Here is a 27,048-nt window from a genome sequence, read left to right as displayed (position 1 = left end):
GAGAAGCTGCAGGATGTGAAACGACTTGCAGATGAACTTATTATCTCCATTTCAAAAGGTCTATCACAAGCCATGATTGACCATTTTTCAGGTTCTGGCTCATCAATCTTGACAACAACATTCACTCAAAAGCTAAACAACGCTACTGGAAAAGCAGTTGGCAATTTGGTCGCGAGGCACAAAACTCAAAGTTTCTTTGACAACCAGCAGCATCATTACGATCTGAAATCAGCTAAAGAGCGCAAAGATGAGTCTTTGTCTGAGAGAAAAAGAAATGAAACGGAGTCCTATGCCAATAAAATAACTGATGAACAACATCAAGCCACAGCTTTGGAGCTCCATGTCCTCACAAAGAGTAACCTACTGGAAGGAAAAGGAATTTGTGTAACTGTGGTAGATTCTAAAGGGAAGCTTCTCTCAGAGGAGACTTACACAGGAAGTAACCCAGCAGCTGGTACCATCACACTCCGACTGACTAAAACACCACAGAATCCTCAAAGGTGAGTAAAACTGTTTAACAAGTTTGAGCCATTTTTGTTTGCCTGGTAAATCCTCCTTATAGTAATAAAACAAACAGACAAAACAATATAAATTACTATATACAGTAAAAAATGGCTCATTGGATCGGACTAAAAAGTACTTCATGTGGTAACAATCAATCAGACTGGTTTTAATCAAATAAATAAATTAATGAATGAATGAATGAATCATTGATTCATTCAAAATATTTATTTCAATTGACTTAAACTAGTTCATTAATTTTATCACATCATATGAAGTCATTGTTTTAGGTTCAACTGACGAGCCATTTTTACAGACATTTACCAGCTTTGATATTATTTAATTATTGCTTTTACAGTGAAAGAGGAAAATGGGAAAAATTTAAAAGTAGGATTAAGGGTGAAATGACCCCACACAGTGGTCACTTTGATATTGTACGCTCTGATGCTTCAACACTAGCAGTGAATTCAGAAAATCAGAACTGCCTGTTTCACGCTGTCATCCAAGCAACAACTAATGCCCCCGACCATGTTGTGAAAGAAAAGGCTCAAGAGCTCAGAAGTAAAGTCAGTAAGGAGGTCAGTGATGATTTATAAGGTTTACATTGATAATGTGTCAATGATATGTTATTAATATTCAAATTTCTTATTGTACTGTATTTCCATTTTTGTAGGCAGTTATTTCAATAGTGCTTTCTGTTACAGATTCGCTCAAAGCCGGGCAAATATGTGAACGCTGTGAAGATCCAGAACATGTTTAATAAAACAAGCAGCTGCAACAAATTTAAAATAGAAGGTGGTGTGACAGAAGATGATGAGAGAAATTACAAGGAGTATACTGAAAACAAGATGCCACAGGAAATTATCAATGAATACAAATTAGGAGAAGTTGAGGAATATGAAGGGTAATTTTATTCATTATTATAACATCTAACACACTCCTTGCTGAGGAAAAAAAAACATTTGAAGTAGTCAGCACATAACTCAGATCTACAGGTTTTATAATATTGCAATATAAGAGTAATACTGTAATAAGAGTTTTGGGCAGCATGTTTATGGTACAGTAATACCTAATATTGGATAAATATTTAAAAATATGAAATAACCATGTGGTAATTGCAATTATCCGGTAAGTGCCAGGTAAGTACAGGAGTATTTAGCCTAAATGTAATGGTAAATGTGTAGTGTTTACAAGTAATAAATATTTGCTGCATATTTAGCAAGTTTAATAAATTACCACAATGAATGTAAGAAGAAAGCAAGTACTGTCGATCTGCTTCAGGATGTACAGATCTTTGATGCCTATGTGATGGAGAACAGTAAGCTACAGAAACAGGAAATATTGATATAAGAATTGTACGATACCTATGACTGAATATTCTAAATATCTATATACCCCTTTTCCAGTACAGTAATTAATTTCATAGTAATTACTCTTTATTTTACAATCCTGTTTCTATCACTTTACAGAAAACATGCCAGTATGTATCTGGTGGTTTGCCTAGTTCCTTTCTGCATATAATGACAATAAGAGTCTAGTACCTATGTAAATACTATGAACAAAGTTGCACTTTATTTTAGTCTTGTTACTATGTTATTACCACAGTATACCACAGAGAACTTACTTACATGTTACAAGCGCAAACCACACTAATGTTCACCTGTTTAGCTGAGTGTCTGAGTTATGGACGTTTCAGTCATGCTTCATGTGAAAAGCAAAACAGAGCAGGCGCTAAATCACCTCCCACGGTCCTCTTCATTTTTGAAGTACAGGACATAAAGGAATGGGTGGTCTTTTGGGGTTAGCATTAGCTTAAACTGACTCAATGAGCTGTGTGCAACAATCTGTAGACCAGCTGGTACTGCAGCATGAATGAGTGTAATGTTCAGTAGCACTTTATTAGTCATATTACAGCATGTAGTATTATAAATATTCAGTAGCTACATATGTAGTACTTAATTAATTATATTAATAATAAGAAATGAGTTTCTGAATTCATTCTTTAAATGTACACAGTACATGCCAAGTGTATACAGCAGTCCAAATGCAAAACTTCATTCTTAATTTGCAGTATTTACAAATAGTACTTGGTGCATACTTTGTAAGTCCAATATAGAAGTAACTGAGAAATACAGGGCTCTTCTGAGCCTTGAGTGTTAAGAAGCTACATGCAATTGGTACCAAACTGCATAAGGAAATACATGCCTTTGTGCAAGAGAAGTGTAGGTTACAGGTACAGGTGAAAAAGGTGTAAAACCTGTAGGGTATCTAAGTATTTTGTTCAGTACAGCAATTCATTCCATATTAATTGCTACATTTACTGGGAACAGGACTGTAAAATAACGGGTAACTTTAGTTATTATGCAAATAATATGTGCACTTTTTTGTGTTTGTGGTATACAGAGTATAACCAGACATAATTTTCACAAAAGTACACAATGTTTTATTTCTGATGTAGGTTAAAAACAGTGGTAAATGGGAAGTAAATATATTGTAGTGTAAAATATGGATGAATGAAGCAAAAACAACAAACAGGGCTAAAGTGAAAATAAATATTGTTAGAGCAAGCTGAAGAAGAGTCAGGAGAGGCCTTTAGTTTATCTTTTCTTTTAACACAGCAGACAAAAACACTTAAAGGAAAGGGGAGCAAGACTGTATCCCTAGTTGGCAAGCTCCACATACAATTGAAACTAAGAATGAACAAAACACCTAAAATAAGATTTTTTCTTCTTTATTTATTTACACACAACAGGCATGATCAGTGACACAATTAGTATTGTACTAATACAAGCTAATCAACTTTTAATACACAGAATATCTACATAACATACAAGAAATCTAGAAGGCAGAGAGCACAGAGTTCAGAACGAAATCTAACGAGTGAGGGTGCACAGAACAGCTGCTCTTATCTGTCCTGCAGCAATGATGTCATATGCAGTAATGAAATCCAGAAGATGTGGACTGGAGTAATGGACTAAATAACACTGGACATGGTACAAAACAACACTGACATTATATGTGAAAATGTAAACACGTAAAGTTAAATCACATAATGTGACCAACAGACAATGAGGTAAAACTGAACAGAGAACATGAACATCTCCCCAGAACATAGTTCATTTAAAAGCGAACAGGTGACCTTTTACACTTTCATTCTTAGTAAAACATCTGTTTTCAGACCGTAGACTCATTTTAAACCAAAGATATCAAGACAGCTGAGAGAGAAGGCTGGCTCTAAGCCAGTTTTTTCCACCTCTGTCATGCAAACATCCCCACGAACTCATGTTGCTACAATGGCACTAACCGCAAGCTCTTCCCAGTCGGAGAGCACTTCCCTCAGGCCTTCCTCCCCTGATGACCCCAGCACAATGAATCCCTCGATTTATCTTGCGCTCACACGGTTTAATATATGAACATGGTGATAAAGGCAGTCGATTATTTGCTCATAAGGTCAGGAGACTGAGCAATTTGACCTCCCATCCCAAGGAAATCAACACGATTTTTGCTATTACTCCTCGCTTTATACATCTGAACACCACCCAAATCCAGATATTATGTATTCCTTATGATTTACATCTTCCCACTTTAGACCCTACCATGGCACAGAACCTGGACTGCCCCATCACAATCCAGGAAATTGCAGAAGCAATCAGCTCGATGAGTAGTGGAAAAACACCAGGTCCGGACAGCTTTGGTATAGAGTTTTATAAAAAGTTCAAGGATAAACTGTCGCCACGTCTTCTGGAAGTGTTCAACGAGTTGCTAGACAGTGGCTGCTTACCCCCAACTTTTACTCAAGCAACAATCTGACTTATCCTGAAAAAAGACAAAAACCCAACCTTATGTGGCTCTTACCGACCAATTAGTTTACTCTGCAATGAGCATAAAATTCTAGCAACAGTGATAGCTACACATTTAGACCCCATCCTTCCTTCAATCGTCTCAGATGACCAAACTGGGTTTATTAAACGATGGTACCTATTCTCAAATATAAATAGACTTTTGAACATTTTATTTATTACTAGCTTCTCCCCTATCCCTGAGGAAATTATATCTTTAGATGTGGAAAAAGCTTTTGACCGCTTAGAGTGGGACTACCTTTTTTGCTGTTCTTGACAAACTTGGCTTTGGAAAAAATAGATTTCTTGGATTAAGCTTCTGTACTCTTCACCCTCTGCCCAAGTTTCTACTAATTCAGTTTTTTCTTCTTGTTTTCCTTTACAATGTGGTACTCGACAGGGTTGTCCTTTAAGTCCTGCCTTGTTCATTTTAGCCTTGGAGCTCTTATCAGTTGCCCTCAAAGCATCGTCACAGATTCAGGGTATATCACACCATGGTGTAGAGCACAGTTTTGCTATACGCAGATGATCTTCTATTATTCATCAGTCGTCCCCGATCCTCAGTTTCGGCATTCCCATCCATTTTAAAGGAATTCGGCTCTTTTTCAGGGTATAAATTAAATTTTGAAAAAAGTGAATGTTTCCCCCTAAATTTACTCTCATGTCCAGTAGATCGGACTATTATTCCTTTTCGTTTGGCCCCGGACGGCTTTAGGTATCTTGGTATTAATATTACTCGTTCCTTATCTTCTATTCAAGAGACTAACTATATTCCCCTGATGTCATCCACGAAGGAGGACTTTCAAAGATAGAGCAATCTTCCTCTTTCACTTACTGGCCAAATCCAAGGCATTAAAATGATTATTCTCCCAAAATTCCTGTTCTTATTTCAATGTCTTCCTGTGTTCTTACCCAATTTTTTTTTAGGACTCTTGACAAGACTATTGTAAATTTTATCTGGAGTGGTGAAATTCCCTGGGTCAGTAAGATGACTCTTCAATGGCTCAAAGTTGAGGGGGGCTTGGTCCTCCCTAATTTTCTATTTTATTATTTTGCAGCCAGTATTCACAAGATCACATTCCGGATCCAATCACCAAACACCAATTGATGTGTTTTGGAATCACTATCATGCCAGTCCACATCTCTGAATGCCTTAGTATTTATTTCCCCTCCATTGTTCCCCTCTCGACATTCTTCTAACCCTTTAGTTGTAGCTATGTTGAAGATTTGGGTGCAATTTCATAAACAATTTCATTTTAGAAAAGCCTCAACACTCATTCTTATAGGTAGAAACCACCTGTTCAAGCTGTACACCCTGGATCATACCTTTAGCGCCTGGAATACACTGGGAATATGCACTTTTAGGGACTTATATTATGATGATACCTTCTCTAGTTTTGCTTTGCTGTGTTCAAGATTTAATCTTCCATGCACTAATGTTTTTCTTACTTTAAGGTTCGCCACTGCACCCAGACCCTGATTTGGCTTGGGAAAAGTTTTTTACTCTGCCTGCTAGCTCAAGAGGGATAATCTTGTGTATCTATAACAGCATCTTGTCTCTTATTGATAATAACCCAGACCTTGACAAACAGGTCAGGGTGGGAATTGAAGCTTGGTAAAGGGTTGGCAGAGGACTGGTGGCCTAAGACTTTAAAAAAGCTGATGCAGCTGTTTTTGCCCTCATCTTAGCTAAGAGAAGGATCCTTTTGGCATGGAAATCCACCACTCCACCCTCACACGATGTATAGCTAACCAATGTCATGTTTTCTTGGACTTGGAAAAGATTCGCTTTCCATCCATCCATCCATTATCTTCCGCTTCTCCGGGGTTCGGGTCGCGGGGGCAGCATCCTAAGCAATGAGGCCCAGACCTCCCTTTCCCCAGCCACTTCCACTAGCTCTCCAAGGCGGATTCCGAGGCGCTCCCAATCCAGCTGGGCGATATAGTCATGCCAGCGTGTCCTGGGTCTTCCCTGGGGTCTCCTCCCAGGTAGACTTGCCTGTGACACCTCCTGAGGGAGGCGTCCAGGAGGCATCCTACCCAGATGGCCGAAGCTGGCTCCTCTCGACGTGTCCCTCCAGGATGACCGAACTTCTCACCCTATCTCTAAGGGAGAGTCCAGACACCCTGCGGAGGAAACTCATTTCAGCCGCTTGTATTCGCGATCTTATTCTTTCAGTCATTACCCAAAGCTCATGACCATAGGTGAGGGTGGGAACGTAGATCGACCAGTAAATCGAGCCTTGCCTTATGGCTCAGCTCTTTCTTTACCACAAAAGACTGGTAAAGAGGCTGCATCACTGCTGACCAATCCGCCTGTCAATCTCCGCTCCCTTGTACCATCACTTGTGAACAAGACCCAGAGATACTTGAACTCCTCCACTTGAGGCAAGAGCCTATCCCCGACCCAGAGAAGGGTCTCCGCCCTTTTCCGCATGAGAACCATGGTCTCGGATTTAGAGGTACTGATTCTCATCCCGGGCGCTTCACACTCGGCTGCAAACCGATCCAGCGAAAGCTGAAGTTCGTAGCCTATGTCACCAATAGGACCACATCATCTGCAAACAGCAGCGTTGTGACCCTGAGGTCACCAAACCAGACACCCTCCATCACCTGACTGCGCCTAGAAATTCTATCCATAAAAATTATGAACAGAATCGGTGACAAAGGGCAGCCCTGATGGAGTCCAACTCTCACTGGGAACGAGTCTGACTTACTGCCGGCTATGCGAACCAAACTCCAGCTTTGTTTGTACAGGGCCTGAATGGCTCGTAGCAAAGAGCCATGTACCCCATACTCCCGAAGCACCTCCCACAGAATACCCCGGGGAAAACAGTCGAATGCCTTCTCCAGATCCACAAAGCACATGTGGACGGATTGGGCAAACTCCCATGAACCCTCCAGAATCCTGGAGAGGGTGAAGAGTTTGTCCAGTGTTCCACGACCAGGGTGGAACCCGCACTGCTCCTCCTGGATCTGAGGTTCGACTATAAGCCGGACTCTCTTCTCCAGTACCCCTGCATAGACCTTACCAGGGAGGCTGAGGAGTGTGATTCCCCTGTCGTTGGAACACACCCTCCGGTCCCCTTTTTTAAAAAGAGGCACCACCAATCCAGTCTGCCAATCCAGTGGCACCGCCACCAATGTCCACGCAATGTTGAAAAGGCGTGTCAGCCAAGACAGCCCCACAACATCCAGAGCCTTGAGGAACTCAGGGCGGATCTCATCCACCCCTGGAGCCTTGCCACCAAGAAGCTTCTTAACTACCTTAGCAACTTCAGCCTCAGTAATGGACAAGCCTATTCCCATGTCCCCGGACTCTGCCTCCTCAATGGAGAATGTGTCGGTGGGATTGAGAAGGTCCTCAAAGTATTCCTTCCAATGCCCAATGACGTCTTCAGTCGAAGTCAGCAGCACACCATCTCCACTATATACAGTGCTAGTGGCACACTGCTTTCCCCTTCTGAGTCGCCTGACGGTTTGCCAGAATCTTTTCAGAGCCGACTTAAAGTCACTTTCCAAGGCCTCACCAAACTCCTCCCACACACAAGGTTTTGCCTTGGTGATGACTGAAGCCGCAGATTGCTTAGCCTGTCGATACCTGCCAGCTGCCTCTGGTGTCCCACAGGCCAACCATGCCCGGTAGGACGTCTTCAGCTTGACGGCATCTCTCACCTGGAGTGTCCACCACCAGGTTCGAGGATTACCGCCTCGACAGGCACCAACTACCTTACGGCCACAGCTACAGTCAGCCGCTTCAACAATGGAGGAACGGAACATGGCCCATTCTGAGTCAATGTGCCTCACCTCCCCTGATATCTGGTCAAAGTTCTGACGGAGGTGTGAGTTGAAGATCAATCTGACAGGTTCTTCTGCCAGACGTTTCCAGCTAACCCTCACTATATGTTTGGGCTTGCCTGGTCTGACCAGCATCTTCCCCCACCACCTGATACAACTCACCACCAGGTGGTGATCAGTTGACAGCTCAGCTCCTCTCTTTACCCGAGTGTCCAAAACACATGGCCGCAAGTCCGATGACATGACTATAAAGTCAATCATTGAACTGCGGCCTAGGGTGTCCTGGTGCCATGTGCACTTATGGACATCCTTGTGTTCAAACATGGTGTTCATGATGGACAAACTGTGGTTTGCACAGAAGTCCAAAAACTGAACACCACTCGGGTTCAGATCAGAGAGGCCATTCCTCCCAATCACACCCCTCCAGGTCTCACTGTCATTGCCCACGAGAGCGTTAACGTCCCCCAGTAGGACAACAGAGTCTCCAGGAGGAGCACTTTCAAGCACCCTTCCCAAGGACTCTAAGAAGGCTGGGTACTCTGAACTGCTGTTCGGTGCATAAGCACAGACAGCAGTCAGGACCCGTTCCCCAACCCGATGGCGTAGGGAAGCTACCCTCTCGTCCCTCTCGTGGCTATGAGAAAGCCCACACCTGCCCGCCGCCTCTCACCATGGGCAACTCCAGAAAAGAATAAAGTCCAGCCCCTCTCAAGGAGATTGGACCCAGAGCCCAAGTTGTGTGTTGAGGTGAGCCCGACTATATATAGCCGGTATCTGTCAACTTGCGCACCAACTCAGGCTCCTGCCCCTCCAGTGAGGTAACGTTCCAAGTTCCAAAAGCCAGTTCCAAAAGCCAGTTTCAGCAACCGAGGATCAGAACGCCAAGGCCCACGCCTTCGGACACTGCCCGATCCACAAAGCACTGAACCCCTACTACTGCCCCTCCCATTGGTGGTGGGTCGATGGGAGGGGGGACTCATGTAACTCCTTCGGGCTGGGCCCGGCCGGGCACCATGAGTAAATGCCCGGCCACCAGACGCACGCAGGCGAGCCCCTCCCCCAGGCCTGGCTCCAGGGTGGGGCCCCGGTAACCCTGTTCCGGGCAGGGTACACAAGTCCTGTTTTTATCTTTTCATAGGGTTTTTTATTTTCAATTTCATGATTAATAAAGATTAAATATAAATTATATATATTCTTGCCCTCTGTGATGAGATAGGGCAAGAATACATACCCTGTTTTGTTTTTCTGGGTGTGACTGTACCTGTCTCTGTGTATGTGACTGGAAATCAGACAGAGAGAGAAATTTCTGTGCCTTTGTTGTTGTTTTCTTGGTTTAAGTTAGCTTGACACTGAAAAAAACAAGTAGTTTGGAGTGGTCTTTCTGCTGTCTGTGGGTCTGACCTAAACCCAAAATTCCAGTTAGCTGTGTAATGTACTTCATTACTTTAGTACATTTCCACTATTGCCACATTGCCACATACAATATAGACACCAATTACCATTGGCAATGCTTTACCCTGGATGATATAATGTATAATTGTAAACCTACATATGTTTACACTTTGCATACCACAAAGGCAAGAAAAAAAATAGTTACTGTGTAAATACTGTGCAAAAAGTTGCACTTATTTTACAGTCCTGTTTCCATCATATTACAGATATCCTACCAGTATGTACCTGTTACAATGTCTTCTTAATATCTGCATATGATGACAAGAGAAAAAGGAGTTACTATGTAACTATTGTGTTGGAATATAGGTACTTATTTTAGTTTACTCCATAATTCTCTCTCACATATGCATGTATAAATATTTAACCCAGACACAATAAATGACACAAATTTTAATTATACTGTGATGTTCATTTTTGACCATACCATTGTTTACTAATTAACAGTAAGGAATATTAACAGGTTTTGCTTCTTGATTGGTTTGTTTGTTGTTTTCTTTTCTGTCAAGGCTTATAAATATGAAGAAGCCCACCCCACGTATGGTTGAGGCAGACCACATTCCACCAAAGAGCGTATTGAGGGACCTCTGTAAGTTGATTGACAAAAAGGATACCTCTGTCACATCACTGAAAGAAAACAAGGAATTCTGTGAGCAGGTCATGAAGATGAAGAATGACCAGAATGGAAAAAACCAGACATGCATGAACGCACTGTATTATGACCACAGACGTGCGCTGACCACTGGTAGCAGTACCGAGTCCAATGCATGCAGGTGAGCACTCAACACATGCTGAATCAGTCAGTACTATCAATAAATGCCATACACACAAAAATGTTATTTTATTAATAATAAAACTTCAGGAGTGCAACAAATGATTTGGAGAAATTAAAAGGGAATTGCAAAAATTTTCCGAAAGTTCTCCATAATAGTGGATGAGATGTAAACAAGTCATTTATATGAAAAGGTTTGATGTGAAATGAACCACTGCAGAGAAGTACTGACCCAGATGTCTGAACAGTGGTGGTGATGGGAACCAGACATCGCCATGACTACAATACAGATATAGACATTTTATTTACCATGCAGAACCACCAGAGAACCTACACGAGTTTATATGGAATGTTGATGATTGTAAGTTTTCCTGTAAGTTTCATTCTGGAGGCAGCTGCCTAACTCTCTCTTGGCAGGCATCGCATTCGGGACGGAGCTTCAGAGCCATCATATAACTTTCACTGCGCTGTACAAGTTTTTTCTGTCTATTCTCTGTCACTGGGTAACTTACACTCACCTCAGTGAGTACATCTGACTCCAGAACCTTCAGCAGCTGTTTTCCTGCATTGACAGTGTTGTGAAAATTTACTGTACATGCAGAACAGGCTGATTTAAGGAGTCACATCTTTCATTATAAACTCGACTCGGCGCCCCAGATAAATACAGATAATCGTGGCTTTTGGTGGACGTCTGGTTCCTATCACCACCACTGTGAACTGTTCTGACTCAGTAAGTTTATCTAGAACAGAGCATTTCACACCAAACTGCTCTGTTCACATCTGAGCCATTTTAATATGCCGAGATCTTGAAAAAAATATTTTAGACAGGGAGACAGGAAGAGGAAGAGGGAGACAGGAAGAGGAAGAGACAGGAGACAGGAAGAGGAAGAGACAGGAAGACGCTATGCTGTAGTAACGCAGACTTCAACGCGAACCTCGGCAATATTGAGCAAGGCAGCAAGTCAGTAATCTATAAACCACATGGATTCGTTTTCTTAGCCAACACAGTTATAAAACAACTTTAAAAGCTATAAAATTTATATTAATAAACTACTCACTACCGGAAGTACACTGGAGGACGGTGAAGAAGATCTGGACAGTCTGCAAGCTTACATCGACGAGTGTTTCGACCGAGTCGTAATGGGAAAACCAACCAACACTCCGTCCAGCAACAAAGGAGCTCCATCCACCAAGAGGAGTCGCCCAGAAGATTCACCAGGGGCTTCTTCTCAGTCCAGCGAAGTGGCGGACATTTTGGAGTCCATCGATAAGAAGCTGTCCAGTTTCGACGCTCGCCTCTCCATTTTGGAAATTCTTCACAAGGAGTTTCAGGCTCTCCGGGAGTCGGTAGAGTTCAGCCAACAGCAGGTGGAAGCACTCGCTGTGGAGAACGCCGCTCTCAGAGAGTCGGTGAATTCCCTCACCAAGGGAATGACCCGGCTCTCGGAGGAGAATAAAAAAATCAGGGAAACCGTCACCGAGCTCCAGGCCCGCAGCATGAGGGACAACCTCGTGTTTTCGGGTCTACCGGAGAAATCGGAGGAAAACCCGGAAACGACAGTGAAAGAGTTCTTGCAATCCTACCTGAAGCTCCCGGAAGACACTGTTAAAACCATCAACTTCGATCGTGTTCACCGTATAGGAGCTAAGCGACCCGGGGCACACAGACCCAGACCAATCATAGCCAAATTCGAACGTTTCAAGCAGAAAGAGCTGGTGAAGAGCTGCGGACGGGAGCTGAGAGGAACGGACTTCAGCGTCAACGATCAGTTTCCTAAAGAGATCCTGGAGCGACGCAAAATCCTGTTCCCTCTCCGGAAAAAACATATTCAAGAAGGTTCACGAGCTATCATTGCGGTGGACAAACTCTATATAAATGGACAGCTCTATCGCGACCAGGAAACCACGCCATGGCTATACTGATCAGGTGACCTGTGTATACAAACGCCTTTTTTCTCTATCTTCTTTGTTTTGTTTTTTTTTCTTTTTTTTACATGTCTATATATAACAATTAATGCCGGTTTAGACAGCATAGTGGACTTTATGTTAAGTAATTATTATTATTTTTATTTTATTTTATTTTATTTTTTTTCTTTCTCTTTTTTTTTTTTTTTTCCCCTCATTCTTTTGCTATATTTGTCACTTTGGAGCACCCTTTCCTTTTCTTTTCTTTCTGCATCCAACATGTTTGCTACACAACACACACAATGCTATACAGGACACATAACATGCAATGTACACTCACATACACATCCACACACACACACATCTTCAGTGAGCACGCAACACTTTCTCGATTAATTTCAATATACGCACACTGAGGTTTGTTTCATGGAATGTGCGTGGAGTTGGTTCAAGGGAGAAGAAGGTGAAAATTATTAACCGATTAAACGACTTACAGGCTGACATTGTGTTCCTACAGGAGACACATGTGTCCAGAACATCTGCACACACACTCTCCTCTTCACAGTTTCCTCATATGTACTCAGCCTGTTACAACTCTAAACAAAGAGGTGTAGCTATATTAATTAACAAAAGGATAAACTTCTCTATTAGAAACACGATGTCAGACCCCGAAGGCAGATTTATAATACTTTATCTATTCAGAATATAGATTTATGTATTGCCAGTATATATGGACCAAATGTTGATGATCCCTCCTTCTTTCATACCTTCTTCACCTCACTTGCTGATCACTCTGATACCACAATTGTAATAGGAGGGGACTTCAACCTGGTACTTAATGCAGAGATTGACAGGCTTAGTACAGCAGTGAGTCAAAGAAACTGGCAGTCTGCAGACATTCTTAAACAATACATGAAGGATTTTGGTCTTTGCGATGCTTGGCGCTCACATCACCCCACTCTGAGAGATTATAGTTTTTTCTCACAAGTACATCACTCCCACTCCCGCTTAGATTACTTTTTAGTCAGTAGCTCCATGATGACGGAAATCACAGACACTCAGATACATCCGATCACTATTAGTGATCACGCACCTGTATCTATGTCTCTGACACAGAAACGAGTTACACCACCAACTAGGAACTGGAGATTTAATACATCATTACTTAAAGAACAAGATTTCATTAATTATTTTAAACGAGAGTGGGCTATATACTTAGAACAAAATAATCTGCCGGAAATATCGCCATGTGTTCTATGGGAAGCAGGAAAGGCAGTAATGCGGGGTAAAATAATATCTTACTGCGCACATAAGAAAAATAAAGAAAAAACACTTATATTAGAATTGGAACAGAAAATTAAATCTTTAGAAAATGCCTATGCTACATCACCACAAGAAAATATAATTAACAGCCTGAGGAAACTTAAATTGGAATTAAATGAAATACTTGATAAGAAGACACAATTTATGTTGCAGAGGTTGCGTCTGGAAAACTTTGAACATGGAAATAAATCTGGAAAATTCCTGGCCAATCAGTTAAAACTGAATAAAGAAAAAACAGCTATTCACTCTATTAAAGACTCGGTCGGTAATATTACTCATGACCCACAACAAATAAATAACTCCTTTAAAGACTTTTATGAAGCCTTATACTCATCACAGATTAATCCATCTGATGCTGAAATTGAAGAATTTCTTAATGATATAAATCTACCTAAATTAAATGAGGATCAGATCACAACTCTTGATTCACCATTTTCATCATCTGAATTCTATAAGGCAATACAGCACCTTCCAAATAATAAAGCCCCAGGCCCAGACGGGTTCCCAGCAGAGTTCTATAAAGAATTCTGGCCTGTGTTAGAACCTACTTTTTTCAGGATGGTGACTCAAATCAAGAATAACCACACAATCTCTCCAAACATGAACTCTGCCAACATTAGCCTGCTTCTTAAACCAGGCAAAGACCCAACACTTCCATCTAGCTATCGCCCAATCTCTCTTATTAATGTAGACCTTAAAATTATTTGCAAAGTTCTCGCAAGAAGATTAGAAAAAATCACTCCATATATTATACATTCGGACCAAACAGGTTTTATCAAGGGCCGGCACTCAGCCGATAACACACGCCGACTAATAAATATAATAGACTACTGTTCCATTAACAAATTAGAAAAAATAGTCGTCTCTTTAGATGCAGAGAAAGCATTCGACAGGGTAAATTGGAAATTTTTGTTAGCAGTTCTACATAAATTTGGATTTGGCCCATTCTTTATAAACTGGATCGAAACATTATACAGCTCTCCAAATGCTTGGGTTAGGACAAATGATCTTATTTCACAAAGCTTCAGTCTGCAGAGGGGAACTAGACAAGGTTGCCCACTCTCTCCCTCAATGTTTATCATCTTCATTGAGCCACTAGCAGCAAAAATCAGACAGAATGTAAACATCAAAGGAATCCAAACAGAAAATACAGACCATAAAATAAGCCTTTATGCTGATGATGTATTACTTTTCCTCGGGAACTCACAAACCGCTCTTCTAAAGACAATCACACTTATAGATAAGTTCTCATCTGTATCAGATTACTCCATTAATTGGAGTAAATCAACAGTTTTGCCTCTGAATTGTAAATTTCAGAACATCATACCTACATCACTACAGTCGGGCAACATTAGATATCTAGGTATAAATTTTTCTCCCAGGCTGTTAGATCTGGTACGACTGAACCATATTCCTTTACTAAAAACAATAGAGGACGATCTCACACGTTGGAACTCTCTACCTATATCTCTCATGGGGAGAGTTGCCACAATAAAAATGATGATTCTGCCTAAAGTAAATTATCTGTTCTTAATGATCCCTAATAAACCTTCTATTGCTTGGTTTAAGTCGCTAGACTCAAATATATCTAAATTTTTATGGAAAAGTAAAACATCTAGAATAAGCTTGAAGACTTTACAAAAGCTAAAATGCAGCGGTGGTCTAGAACTACCAAATTTTTATCACTATTTTTTAGCCAATAGACTACAGTATGTTTCAAGGTGGATGAAATCAAACCGCTCAGACAGTCCATGGCTGGATCTGGAACAAACACTCTGTGGGAAATTGAAAATATCTGACTTACCTCTCATTAGCTCCAGCATTAAACATTACAATTGCTTTAAAAGCCTTACAATAAGCACCACCCTGATAGCCTGGTGGGAATTCTTAAAGATGGCTAAGTCTTCACTAATCCCTTGTAAATTAACACCCATTTGGAACAATCCCGATATATGTTGGAAAAAGACAGTACTGAATTTTTCAGAATGGCAAGAAAAAGGAATAAATAATTTAGAACATGTTATTCATGATGGGACCTTTATTTCATTTGAAGATCTTATTTTAAAATATGAAATTAGCAGTAGCAAATTTCTGGAATATCACCAATTGAGGTCCATCATACAGGCAAGATTTAATCTAAGTAATCTAAATCTAGAAATCCCTGTGTGGATAACAGACTTTCTAAACCTCTATACCCCTAAACTGTTATCAAAAATATACAAATTATTATTAAAAATTAATGATTCAATATCCCTTCCAATTACAAAATGGGAGAGAGATCTTTCCATCATCCCGGATGAAAATTTCTGGACACAGATATGTCTAAATACTTTTAAAATGACTAAAAATCCAAATTTACAACTTATACAATACAAAACTCTCCATAGAATACATTATACAGGGCACAGAATGTTCCAAATGGGCCTCAGAGAAACAAATATATGCACTAACTGTACAGGTAATTATATTGAAAATTATATGCATGCTATATGGTCTTGCATGCCTGTTCAGAGATTTTGGCAGACAATATGTGAAGACTTATCCACATGGTTCCATTGTGATATCCAAGCCTCACCAAAACTGTGCATTTTAGGTGATATAAGTGAATTAAACATAGAAACGAATATATCACATATAGTTCTTACTGCCTTATGCATCGCCAAGAAAACTATCCTCATGAAGTGGAAATCAAAAAATGATTTATGTATAACTCACTACAGAAACCTACTTCTAGACCACATTAGTCTGGAAAGAATGTCTGCTACCACTAAAAATCAATTGACTACATTTGAATCCCTCTGGTCCCCACTGATCAGCTCCATCACGTGATGGGGGTAACCGGCTGTAGTCTTGTCTTGTGGTGTACCCAGCAGGTGGCTGGGGGTGGGCTGGGGGATTTGGGTGTCTGATGGCTCTTGGACTGGAGATGGGGGCTGACGCTCTGCGGTTTCTGTGTGCGGGCCCTGTTGTTGATGGTGGGGGGCCTGGATGTGTGCGCTCACGGTCTTGGGGTGGGGACCTGGGGACCCGTGGGGGTGGGTGCTGGCCCCGTCCGGGGGGCTGGCCTCCTCTGTGTGGGCCGGGGTGTGGGATCTGGGGCCTTGGCGCCTGGGGTCGCCCGTCCCCCGTTTGGGCTCCTCCCTGCGCTGGAGGGGTCTGTGCCCCCCTGGGTGCACCGCCGGGTGGTGGGGGGTCTGGGGCGCGCCGGGGTGTCTGTCTGGCATTCCAGGATTCTGGATGCCTCCCAGGAGGAGGGGTGGGGCACTCAAGTAGGGGGACAACCACATAGGGCTGGTTGGTTCTGGACCCAGGACCACTGTGTTTGCGTATATATGGGTGTGTGTGAAGTTTGTGCGGGTGAGTGTGTTTGTGTTGGTATGTATGTGTGTGTGTTTGTATTGTAATCGTGAGTATGTGTATGTGTGATAATTGTTGTCTCTTGTGTGCGTGTGGGTGTGTATGTTTTGTGCTGTGTCAGCTGTGTGGGCGGGCGCCGGCCTGGAGCGCGGTGGTGTCCTGGGGGCTTGGCCGCTTCGGGCCCTGGGCCGGCCTTCCCTGCGCCGCGGCCGGGTGTAGGAAACCGGGGTGCCTAGTGAGCTAGGGCCAGCTGGCTCTCTTCCTCCGAGGGGTAGTTCTCTGCCTCTCGGTCTTTCTTATCCTGACCCTTCCCCTCCTCCCACTCAGTCAAACATCACACTACACATGGGGGTTCTGGGGGAGGGGGGCCCATGCTACAGTGAGTAGGGCCACCTACCTGGCTCTGCTCGCTGTGATGCGTGATGTCCCACTCCTCCCCTTTTTTCCCCCCTTACAATGACACATTTCATGACACAGTACAGTACACACAGGGCTTTGGGGGGCAGGTGTCACTCAGTGGATGGTGGGTGGCGCTGCTGATGTGACCTCACTTATCTGCTCACTGCTACCTGCCCCTCAATTTTATTTACACATTAGACATTGAGTGCCTTGGGGGGCAGTGTGGCAGTGTGCTGTTATTCAGTACTACATTGCCTCTGTCCCTCCAATTTTAATTGCACTGTAGCTCACACACATTCTTTTCATTTCACACACATATTGAGTGTGGGGGGTGGGCAGGTCCTCTCACACCCCGGTTTGGTGCACCCTGCCTGGTGGGGAGACTGGCCGGTCATTCGGGGCCGGGGTGGCTGCCTCCCTGGGTTACCGCTGACCCGTGCTGGTGTCCGCCCGCCGATATTGTGAGTCCATGTATGTTCCGTGTGTATGCATGAGTGGGTGACTGGTGTGTGCGAGTGTGGGTGTGGGTGTGTGTGGGTGCATGTGAACATGTGTGTGTGGACAGCTGGGCCTGGGTCTATGACTTGCTGAGCCTTGACATCTGTGGTACATGGTGGTGGGCAGGAGTTACCCCTCCCCACCACTCCCCGCTGCTTGCCGACTCCGCCCCCCCCCCGGGGTATGGGTGCCCTGTGGGTCCCTGGGTGCATGACTGGACATCGTGGCGTGGTCCCTGCCCTGCTCCCTTGGCGGTTGTGTCCTGAGGGTGGTTTGGGCCTTTCTGGCATGGGGGGGGGGGTCCTGCCGGGGGGGGTGGGCTGCTCATTGCCTCTGGCTCTCCGGTCACTTGCCCTTTGTCTGTGGGCGCTCTGTCTGGGGCCTCCATTTTTCGTCCTCTGGGGCGTGCACGCGGTGGCCGTCGGAGCGTGTGGCCTCAGGTCTCCTGAGTTCCTAATGGGCTGTGGATGGTCCGGGTCCCCCGGGTCCTTCCCTATCTGTCTCTGGACCACGGGGGCATGGTTGCGGCTTCTTGCCCTCATTGCTGAGCACATTCCATGACACATGACACGTGAACGCATATACACACATATACACATTGCTGCAAACAGTAGAATTGTGTGTGGTGGGTGGGTGTATATGTATGGAGGCATATGTATAGATATGTAAACATGTGTATGTATGTAGCAGCAAATAGTAGAATTATGTCTGGGTGTATATATGTATATGTATATGTGAATATGTATATGTATGTATATCTGTATAATTGTTTTTTTCCCCTCCCTTTTTTTTTTTTTTTTTTTTTTTTTTAAGTAATTATTTATCTATTTATTTTTATTTAGTTGTCTGTTTATTTACTTATTTTATTTGTTTTTTCTCTTTTTTTTATTATTATTATTATTTTTTTTTTTCTATTTATTTATTTACTTACTTAATTATCATTATTATGATTTATTATTATTATTATTTTTTTTTTCTTTTTCTCTCTCCTCCCTTCTTCTCTTTCTTTCCTGTCCTCTTTTTTATTGCCTGTCAGGCCTGGCCAAACAAATAAAATAAAAACTTTAACAAGAATAGGCTTTAGTAACCTATAGAGCTTTTTCTTGTGAAAACAAATATGTTTGGTACATCAGTACATTCGGATTACCATTCCGATTGCAAAAATGGCCAGACATGACAGGTTTAAAAAAAAAAAAACTATTAGTAGGTTATTCCTGCTCACACATCTTATTTACAGAACCATCCATTAAAAGGATTCTTCATGGAACTGAATGTAGTTCTTTTACTCTTTTACGGCATTATGCAAAGAGCCCTCTCTGGCACCTTTGATTTTTAAGAGTGCAGGGGTTCTTGATACAGTGACTAGTGATTTTTATTCAAAGCTGTTGCTGTTTTGCATCACAGCTCAATCCACTAAGGGGAGAGCAGATAAAAGCAAGGAACTGCTTTAAAAAAAAAAAAATATATATATATATATATATATTTTGAATTCCCCTTTAAAGCTTCTGGTATTGAGTTTGTGTTGACCACAGCAATACGCTTGTCTTCTGTTTATGTTGCCCAGAGATTTACTGAAAGAAACCTTTAAAAGTGGAAATGTAGTGGAAGGTCTGAAGCTCTCATTAATGACGGCACACCCAGAAGTTTCAGACAACATCCGAAGTGAGCTAGGTAAGCTACTAGTGGTTTATTCCTGTATCTGGGATGTTGCCTGTTGTTTCTTAAAGCTCACATACTTTCAAACATAATTCTATTCCTTAATAAAGGGAAATTCATAAAGGATGTTCTGTTACTTTTTATCTTGTTTATATTACAAATTTTTATACATTTTACATATAAAATATACTTTGATGAAAATGCAGCCAGCGCAGGGTTTTAGTTAAATCTACAGTTTTTACACCTGCTTAAAACACAAATAACAAACAGTAATAAATATTAACTGGGGTTACTTTGTTTTGTTTTTTAACATCATAAAGGCTGTATGGGGCTTTTATCCTAAAATTGTAAGCTTAAATTAATCTGTATTTTATGGTACTGCAGCCCAGTTTAAAGTAACAACATTACTAAAAGGCTACAACCACTAAAATGTACATTTACTATCCTGTCAGATGATCTTTAAGCTAATCTTCTCATTTTAGTGAAAATCTGTTTAGTTCCAATGCATTCTAGACATACTGATTACATTTGACAATAATGATAAGATCCGGTGGTGTAATTACTCATCTAAAGGGTGCATATCCTAGTAGAATACTGAGGTGTCCCAGTACAGTCAAGAATAACAATCAGTCAGTAAGTCACGGTTGTGCCTCTTGGGCTAAATTACATTTTACAAACTTCAAGACAGTGCAGATTTATTGACGCACTGACATTTCCATTACAGCAGGATGTTTTCCATTACGCTTCAAATTTCTAGGAGCAGGTGAAGTTACCGAAGTGTAGGTTAGAAAGACATCCAACAATATAAAACTTATAGTGTAATAATAATACTGACAAAGTGACTGACTGAAAATAATAGTTGGGGACAAACCCACAGCTTCAAAGCTTATTCAGAAGCCTGACGGCCTGTGGGTAGAGAATGTTCATTAGCTGGGCTGTTCTAGCCTGGATGCTGTGGAATCTCCTGCCTAATGGCAGGATGGTGAACAGGCTGTGTGCTAGGTGACCGCTGTCTGACCGGCTCTTTTTGATGTTCCTGAGGCAGCGGGACGGTTAGATGTCCTGTAAGGCGTGCAGTTTAACACTCTGTGAAGGCGCCATTAATGCTGAACGATATATATACAGGTTTCAGTGCAATATATGCTGCCATCCAGATGACATCCTTTTCAGGGAAGGTCATGATTATTTCAGCAAGACAATGTCAAAACATTTCTTAACATCTTACAAAAGCATACTTCCATAGAAAGGAACCTGCCTGCAATGCAGATCTGTAACACACTAAAAACATTTGATGCTTTAAAATTTGAAAAATACGACAAAGGAGACCCTAAACTTTTGAGCAGCTGAAATGCTGCTGGCCCTTCTTCACTACCTCTGAGGTGTTAGAACCCCATTGGAGATCTGCATCCATATACACCCCCAGGAGCTTGAAGCCGGACACCCTCTCCACACACTGTCCATCAATGTAGATTGGCTGCAAGTTGGACTTCCTCCTTCTTAAGTCTACAATCAGTTCTTTGGTCTTAGAGGTGTTGATGACCAAGTTGTTCTCTAAGCACCACTCCACTAGCCTTTGACCCTCCTCCCTGTATGCCGTTTCATTGCCATCAGAGATCAGTCCAACCAGAGTGGTGTCATCAGCGAACTTGATTGTGACGTTGTCAGAGTGGCTGCTGACACAGTCATAGGTGTACAGAGTGTAGAGGAGTGGGCTCAGCACACAGCCCTGAGGAGAGCCAGTATTAATGCTGAGAGCTGTGGAGAGAAGTGAGTCAACTCTAACTCTCAGTACACGGTCTGTGAGGAAGTTTCTTATCCAACTGCAGATGGTGTAATGTCTATTATGTCTATTAGTTTGACAATCAGTCTGTCTGGGAGTATGGTGTTGAAAGCAGAGCTAAAATCATTGAAGAGCAGCCTGGCATAGTGCCCCTGCAGTTCTAGGTGGGAGATGGTGGCATGGAGCGCTGTTGCTATGGCATCTTCTGTTGATCTGTTTGCTCTGTATGCAAACTGAAGTGGGTCGAGGGTAACTGGGAGGCAAGACCTGATGTGGTGTCTCACCAGTTTCTCAAAACACTTCATGATGACTGGTGTCAGGGCGACTGGTCTGAAGTCGTTTAGGCCGACCGATGCTGGCCTGTTTTGGGATCGGCATGATTGTGGCTGATTTCAGACATAGCGGGATGAAGGACTAGGATAGGGATGCGTTGAAGATCTTGGTAAAGACTCCAGCCAGCTGGTCTGCACAGAGGACCCATCCAGTGACTCTGTCTGGTTCAGCAGCCTTCCTGGGGTTCACCGCCTTCAATGTTCTCCTCACCTCATGTTCCTCCACCGTGAAGCTATAACCACTGCAGTCAAATGGTGGAACTGCTGCTGTTTCTGACACACAAAAGTTGATGTAGGAAAGCACAGAATTGATATACATTTCCAGATCCTCACGCTCGAATACAGTCCAGTCTGTACTGTCAAGACCAGCTTGTAGCTGCAGCAGTGCTCCAGTGTGTTGGCATTAGAGCTGGGCGATATGGCCTGAAAAAAAAATCTTTGATTTTTTCACAAAAAATCCGATTTTCGATTTTAATAGATTTTTTTCTCTTGCTAAAATCAAACTACAGATGACAAAGAATTGGGTCAAAACCAGTTTTATCTTTTTTGTGTTTTGACAGAAACAAGCCAAAAAACAAGCTTGTAGATGAGATGGCAGACCATCCCATTGTAAACAGTGATGGAAATTAGTAACACTGTAAATGAACATACAGTAACTTTCTCCAACATAGCTTGGATTCAAAATTGCCCTGACAATTCACCTTCAAATTAAAATGCATCTTCAACAAAAATATATAAATAAATAATAATAAATAAAATGTCTTTTGATAAAACTGACAATTTTTTTTTTTCAATTTGGCAATTTAATATGCCAGCTTGTTATTGCGTAAGCACCTTTCCCCCAATGGATTAGACAAAACTTGGTACCCTAAATATGTAAACAAATAATCATAAACTGTAGTGCATACACAACCTTCTGTTATTCATTGCTTTTTAAACATTTTTATCCAGGAAGATGAGTCTGTCCACCACATCTGGCTTGAGGCTTGCCCGGTGGCATGTAACAATGCTACCCCCCACACTGAAAACCCTCTCTGAGGGGGCACTTGTAGCTTGGATTGAGAGGTATTTCTTTGCCAGATTTCCCAGCCTTGGGAAATTTGGTTCATGGCGCTTCCACCACTCAAGTGGATCAGTATCAGGATCTACCTCTGGGGTCAAGAGGTAGGTGGCCAGCTCAGTCTCCAATTTCTCTACCTCTGTCTGATGTGGAGAGAGAACTGGTGCACTCTTCCTGAAAAAGGTCACTAATGTCATTTTCTTCTTGGGTGGAGGCTGTGGTTCTCTTAGGCACCCCTGAGAAGATGGACCAGGCTGTTTTGATGCACACATGCCAACAGACACAAGCTCAGTAACCGCTCTTTTTTTGACATGATCAACCTTGCCTGGGTCAATGTAGCTTGTGCGGAACCTTGGGTCCATCAGTGAGGCCATGTCCAGCAGTTCATCCTGCCTAGGGTCACTGTATTTGTCAGCAAGATAACTCATTATCTTCCTTTTTATTGTTTTGGTGAGGTCGGTGTCTTCTTCTCCTGCTAGGAGCAAACTGGTTTTAAATAAATGGAGGATTGGTTTAACGTATGAAACGCTGACGTAATCCTCCCCAGAAAGAGCATCTGTAAAATTCTGGAGTGGCCCAACGGCTTTGTTTACAGACTCCAGCACGTCAAGATCTTGCCAGGTGGGCACAAGGTGCCGGGTTTTCTTGTCAGCACCCAGGACACGGACTATAGCCTTCTCCTGTGCAAGAAATCTCTCAATCATTTTTTGCCGTGAGCTCCATCTGGTTGGGGACTCCGTTATTAGTTGATGAGCGGGAAGACCTAACTCAGCCTGTACTTCAGTCATCTCTTTTCTTTTTTTCCAGCTGTAAGAGAAGGCAGAGACAGCTTTTTTGCAAATCCCAATGGCACGGTCAATTCGTGGGTCCTTCACACCATTCTCTGTAAAATAAAGAATACAAAAACTAAACATTTTGGAGAGTGTTTACAAACATGAAGACATGCTATTTCAGTATTTTACTAAAGCGCGAGCGCACACACACGGATAAAATCTCAGGCATAGTGCCTGCTATCAGGCATTCTAAAAGTATTTAACATTTGTTTGTAGATAGCCACAACTTATTTGAAACATCAATTAGTGTGTGTACAGGGATTAAAGCAAGACATTATTTAGGCATAAAATTATGTCTTGCTTTAAGCCCTATACACATGCATGCGCGCGCACACCTGTGCGTACACACACACACACACACACACACACACACACACACACTATAGTCTACCATTGTGATTAATCATAATATATTTTTTGCAGTATATATGTTGTGTATAAGCTACTGGACACCTTAATTTATTTCTCGATAAATAAAGTATCTATATACATATATTATAATCATGCATGTAGCCTACATTTTGTGTATATTTTACACATTATAAAATGAATCAATTATAATATGCATTAATTGAGCTGTTCAATTAATTTAATCACTTATTTTTTTAATAATTTGAATGCTAGACCCTTACCTATAGCATTGTGCAGTCTGTGTCCAAAACACTGGAGACTTGGCCACTCGTTGTCTTTCAGCGCTTTGATCATATTGGTGGCGCTGTCCGTAGTCATACAGCTGAGTCGATCTTCGGCTAGGTTCCAAGAGCTTAGAGTCTCTTTTATTCCTTGGGCGATTACTTCGCCCTTGTGATCCTCGGGGAAGTACGCCGTTTGAAGGCAGACACTTCGTAGAGCCCAGGTGTGGTTAATAAAATGCACAGTTAAACTCATGTAGGGCTGCATCGTTCGGCTGGACCACAGGTCAGTAGTGGCGGCGTAATACGACACATCCTCCTCCAGCTCTCTAGTGATTCTTTGGCGTGTGCCGTTATACAGGTGTGGCAAGGCAACTTCAGAAAAATATTTACGGCTTGGTAGCGCATACTTCTGGTCTAAAACTTTCAACATGTTAATGAATCCTGACTTTTCCACAGTATATATGGGCACCATGTCTTTTGCAATAAACAGCGCTACAGCATCTGTGATTACCTTCCACCGTGCTCCATTCTTATCATATGGCACACAGTTCAAAAACGTGTCAGGGACAGTCGCTTGCTTTACTTTGGATGGCGTGCTAGTGTTGCGGCTGCTTTCACTCCGCTGGGAGCAGCTCTTCTCCCACTCCGCTGTATGCCTCTGCTTAAGGTGTTGGAATAAATTTGTAGTGCTGCTTCCTTTGGAAACGACCGTTTTAAAACACACCTTACAGCGAGGACTTGTTTGGTCTGCGTCCGTTGGCGCAAAACCGAACCAATTCCAGACCACGGAGCTGGTTACTCCTTTCTTGGGCACAAGTTCTGTCTTTCCCCCAACCGCCGTCATGTTGTTTGTACAAGCGCGCGGGAGGAGGGGCTAAGGTGATTCTGAATTACGGGAGCCCAAAGGGTCAGTGGCGGAAATTAAATCTGAGAAAAATCGATTTTCATAAAAACACATCGTCCTTAACTGTAAATTCGAATTAATCGATAAAATCGTTTTATCGCCCAGCTCTAGTTGGCATCAAATTCAAAATAGGCAAATATTTTTCAAAACAAATTTCCCAGTTTCAGCATTTATTATGTTGTCTTTGTACTTTTTCATTTTGCACAGCATCCCAAACAGGGGTGTATTTTTTTAGGAAAATGATCCAATATTTCAAATCTGAGTGGCAAAAGTATGGGAACCTTTGCTTTTAGTGTCTGGTGTGGCACCCTTGTGCAGCAATGACTGTAACTAAACGTTTCGAGTAGCTGTTGATTAGTCCTGCACATCGACTCAGTGCAGTTTTAGCCCCTCTGTAAAAAATCAGCTTCAGCTCTGTTCTGTTAGTGGGTTTCGTCCTATGAACTGCTGCTTCAGATCCTTCCACAATAGTTCGGTAGGATTAAGGTCAGGACTTTGACTCGGCCATCATAAACATTCTTCTTTATTTTTTATAATACACTGAAACAGTTAAGGCAGAAATACTGCACATCTTTAAACTGCTTCTTATTCTTGTAAAACAAGTTGTGGAATTCAGACATGTATTACTTTCATTGGCAGGACAATGTAACTACATTATATTCATCAATTAACTATAGATACACTGTAGAAACACCAGTGAAATAAATATTCACATAGGAGAGTATATGACTGATATTATTGGTGTTAATAAATGTGTTAGTGAGTGAGGTCTCAAAATTATTTAAACTTGGCTCTCAAATCTTAGAAATAGTGATGCTTAGTCCTGAGTGAAATTTCTGATTTAACCCAAATTATTCTCTCTGTTATCTTCTCTGGCAGGTATCAACCGTAATTTCCAGACCTTTGAAGCTGGACTTACACAGAACCAAAGGAGCCAGTACTACAAGGATGGCTATATGAAGCTGGCTGAAGCATACAGTAGCAAGAACATAATTGACCAAAACCAAAAGACAGAGCTGATGGGCTGGATAGAACAAGACCGATTTCTTACTGATGAGTCTTTGAAAAACAAAATGAAAGCAATGATTACAAAAAGAAGCAGAGATCCTTAAACAGCTTGGTTGCATGTCAACTTTGCCGGCGTTTATCCAAGTCCATGCTTGATTTTATAAGACATTTGCATTTAAAACTGAGAATGTTTCTTCAGAACAAATACAGTATAAAATTCAAATACATTTTGTACGTAGCACCCCAGGGCTCCTAGTTTGGGGAATGAAAATGAAACCAGAAACAAACTGCATTTACTAGGAACAACCTCACCATTGCCATCGTCAATATACTTAACAATTCATGTTCCTGACTGTCCTTATTCTGAATCTAATATCAGTAAACAATATTTTCTAGAAATACCATGTTTTTAATACTGTATGAGCACATTCATAACACACTATAATCCATTCATAACACACTATAATCCCTTCATAACACACTATACATATAAATATAAACAGTGTTTATACCTGTTTATATCGTAAGTGTGAAACAAAGTTCTAGCTTGCGCAGTGTGTTATAACCTGGCTTGTCGTGAAGACGCACCAATCTATGCCAAGATTACTTTTAACATCTTAGAAACATAGTTATCTAGAACAGAATAAAGTTATTTCTAACGTATTTTAAGGTGTATTTGCATGTTTCAATTTTAGTGACAGAACATATATACCTGTTATTTTGGGTACAGATTTGAATGATATAAATATTGACTTTATAATCCCATTATAAGAACTTCTATGTGAACTCTATATAAAAAACATACTTTGGGGGCACTCATGGGCTTTGGGGGGCACTCATGGGCTGGAGGTTAGGAAACCAGCCTCATGACTGGAAGGTCGTCGGTTCAATCCCCAGAGCCGACAGCACATGACTGAGGTGTCCTTGAGCAAGACACCTAACCCCCAACTGCTCCCCGGGAGCCATGGATAGGGCAGTCCACTGCTTTGGGCAAGTGTG

The 27,048-nt window shown here is 41.9% G+C and overlaps 1 protein-coding gene across 1 annotated transcript; it reads left to right on the top strand.

Annotated features, from left to right (window-relative positions):
* LOC119265435 lies at positions 1-26,712 on the top strand. Its single transcript, XM_037546163.1, has 6 exons — positions 1-500; positions 860-1,079; positions 1,206-1,405; positions 10,097-10,360; positions 19,406-19,512; positions 25,921-26,712. The coding sequence occupies exons 1-6, from the start codon at positions 73-75 to the stop codon at positions 26,151-26,153; spliced, it is 1,452 nt and encodes a 483-aa protein (XP_037402060.1). The 5' UTR covers positions 1-72; the 3' UTR covers positions 26,154-26,712.
* The last annotated feature ends 336 nt before the right edge of the window (positions 26,713-27,048 follow it).

The sequence above is a fragment of the Pygocentrus nattereri genome, chromosome 2, assembly GCF_015220715.1.
Source record: "Pygocentrus nattereri isolate fPygNat1 chromosome 2, fPygNat1.pri, whole genome shotgun sequence".
Lineage (NCBI taxonomy): Eukaryota > Metazoa > Chordata > Actinopteri > Characiformes > Serrasalmidae > Pygocentrus > Pygocentrus nattereri.
Note: the sequence above shows the minus strand (reverse complement) of the source record. Positions and strands in the feature narration are given on the sequence as shown.

What these genes read in the sequence shown, in the direction of transcription:
- LOC119265435 (XM_037546163.1), top strand. Translation starts at nt 73, where the DNA reads ATGATTGACCATTTTTCAGGTTCTGGCTCATCAATCTTGACAACAACA. An exon ending in GAAGTTGAGGAATATGAAGG is followed by an intron (nt 1,406 to 10,096) that starts GTAATTTTATTC and finishes TTTTCTGTCAAG; the next exon opens with GCTTATAAATATGAAGAAGC. An exon ending in ACCGAGTCCAATGCATGCAG is followed by an intron (nt 10,361 to 19,405) that starts GTGAGCACTCAA and finishes TATGTTGCCCAG; the next exon opens with AGATTTACTGAAAGAAACCT.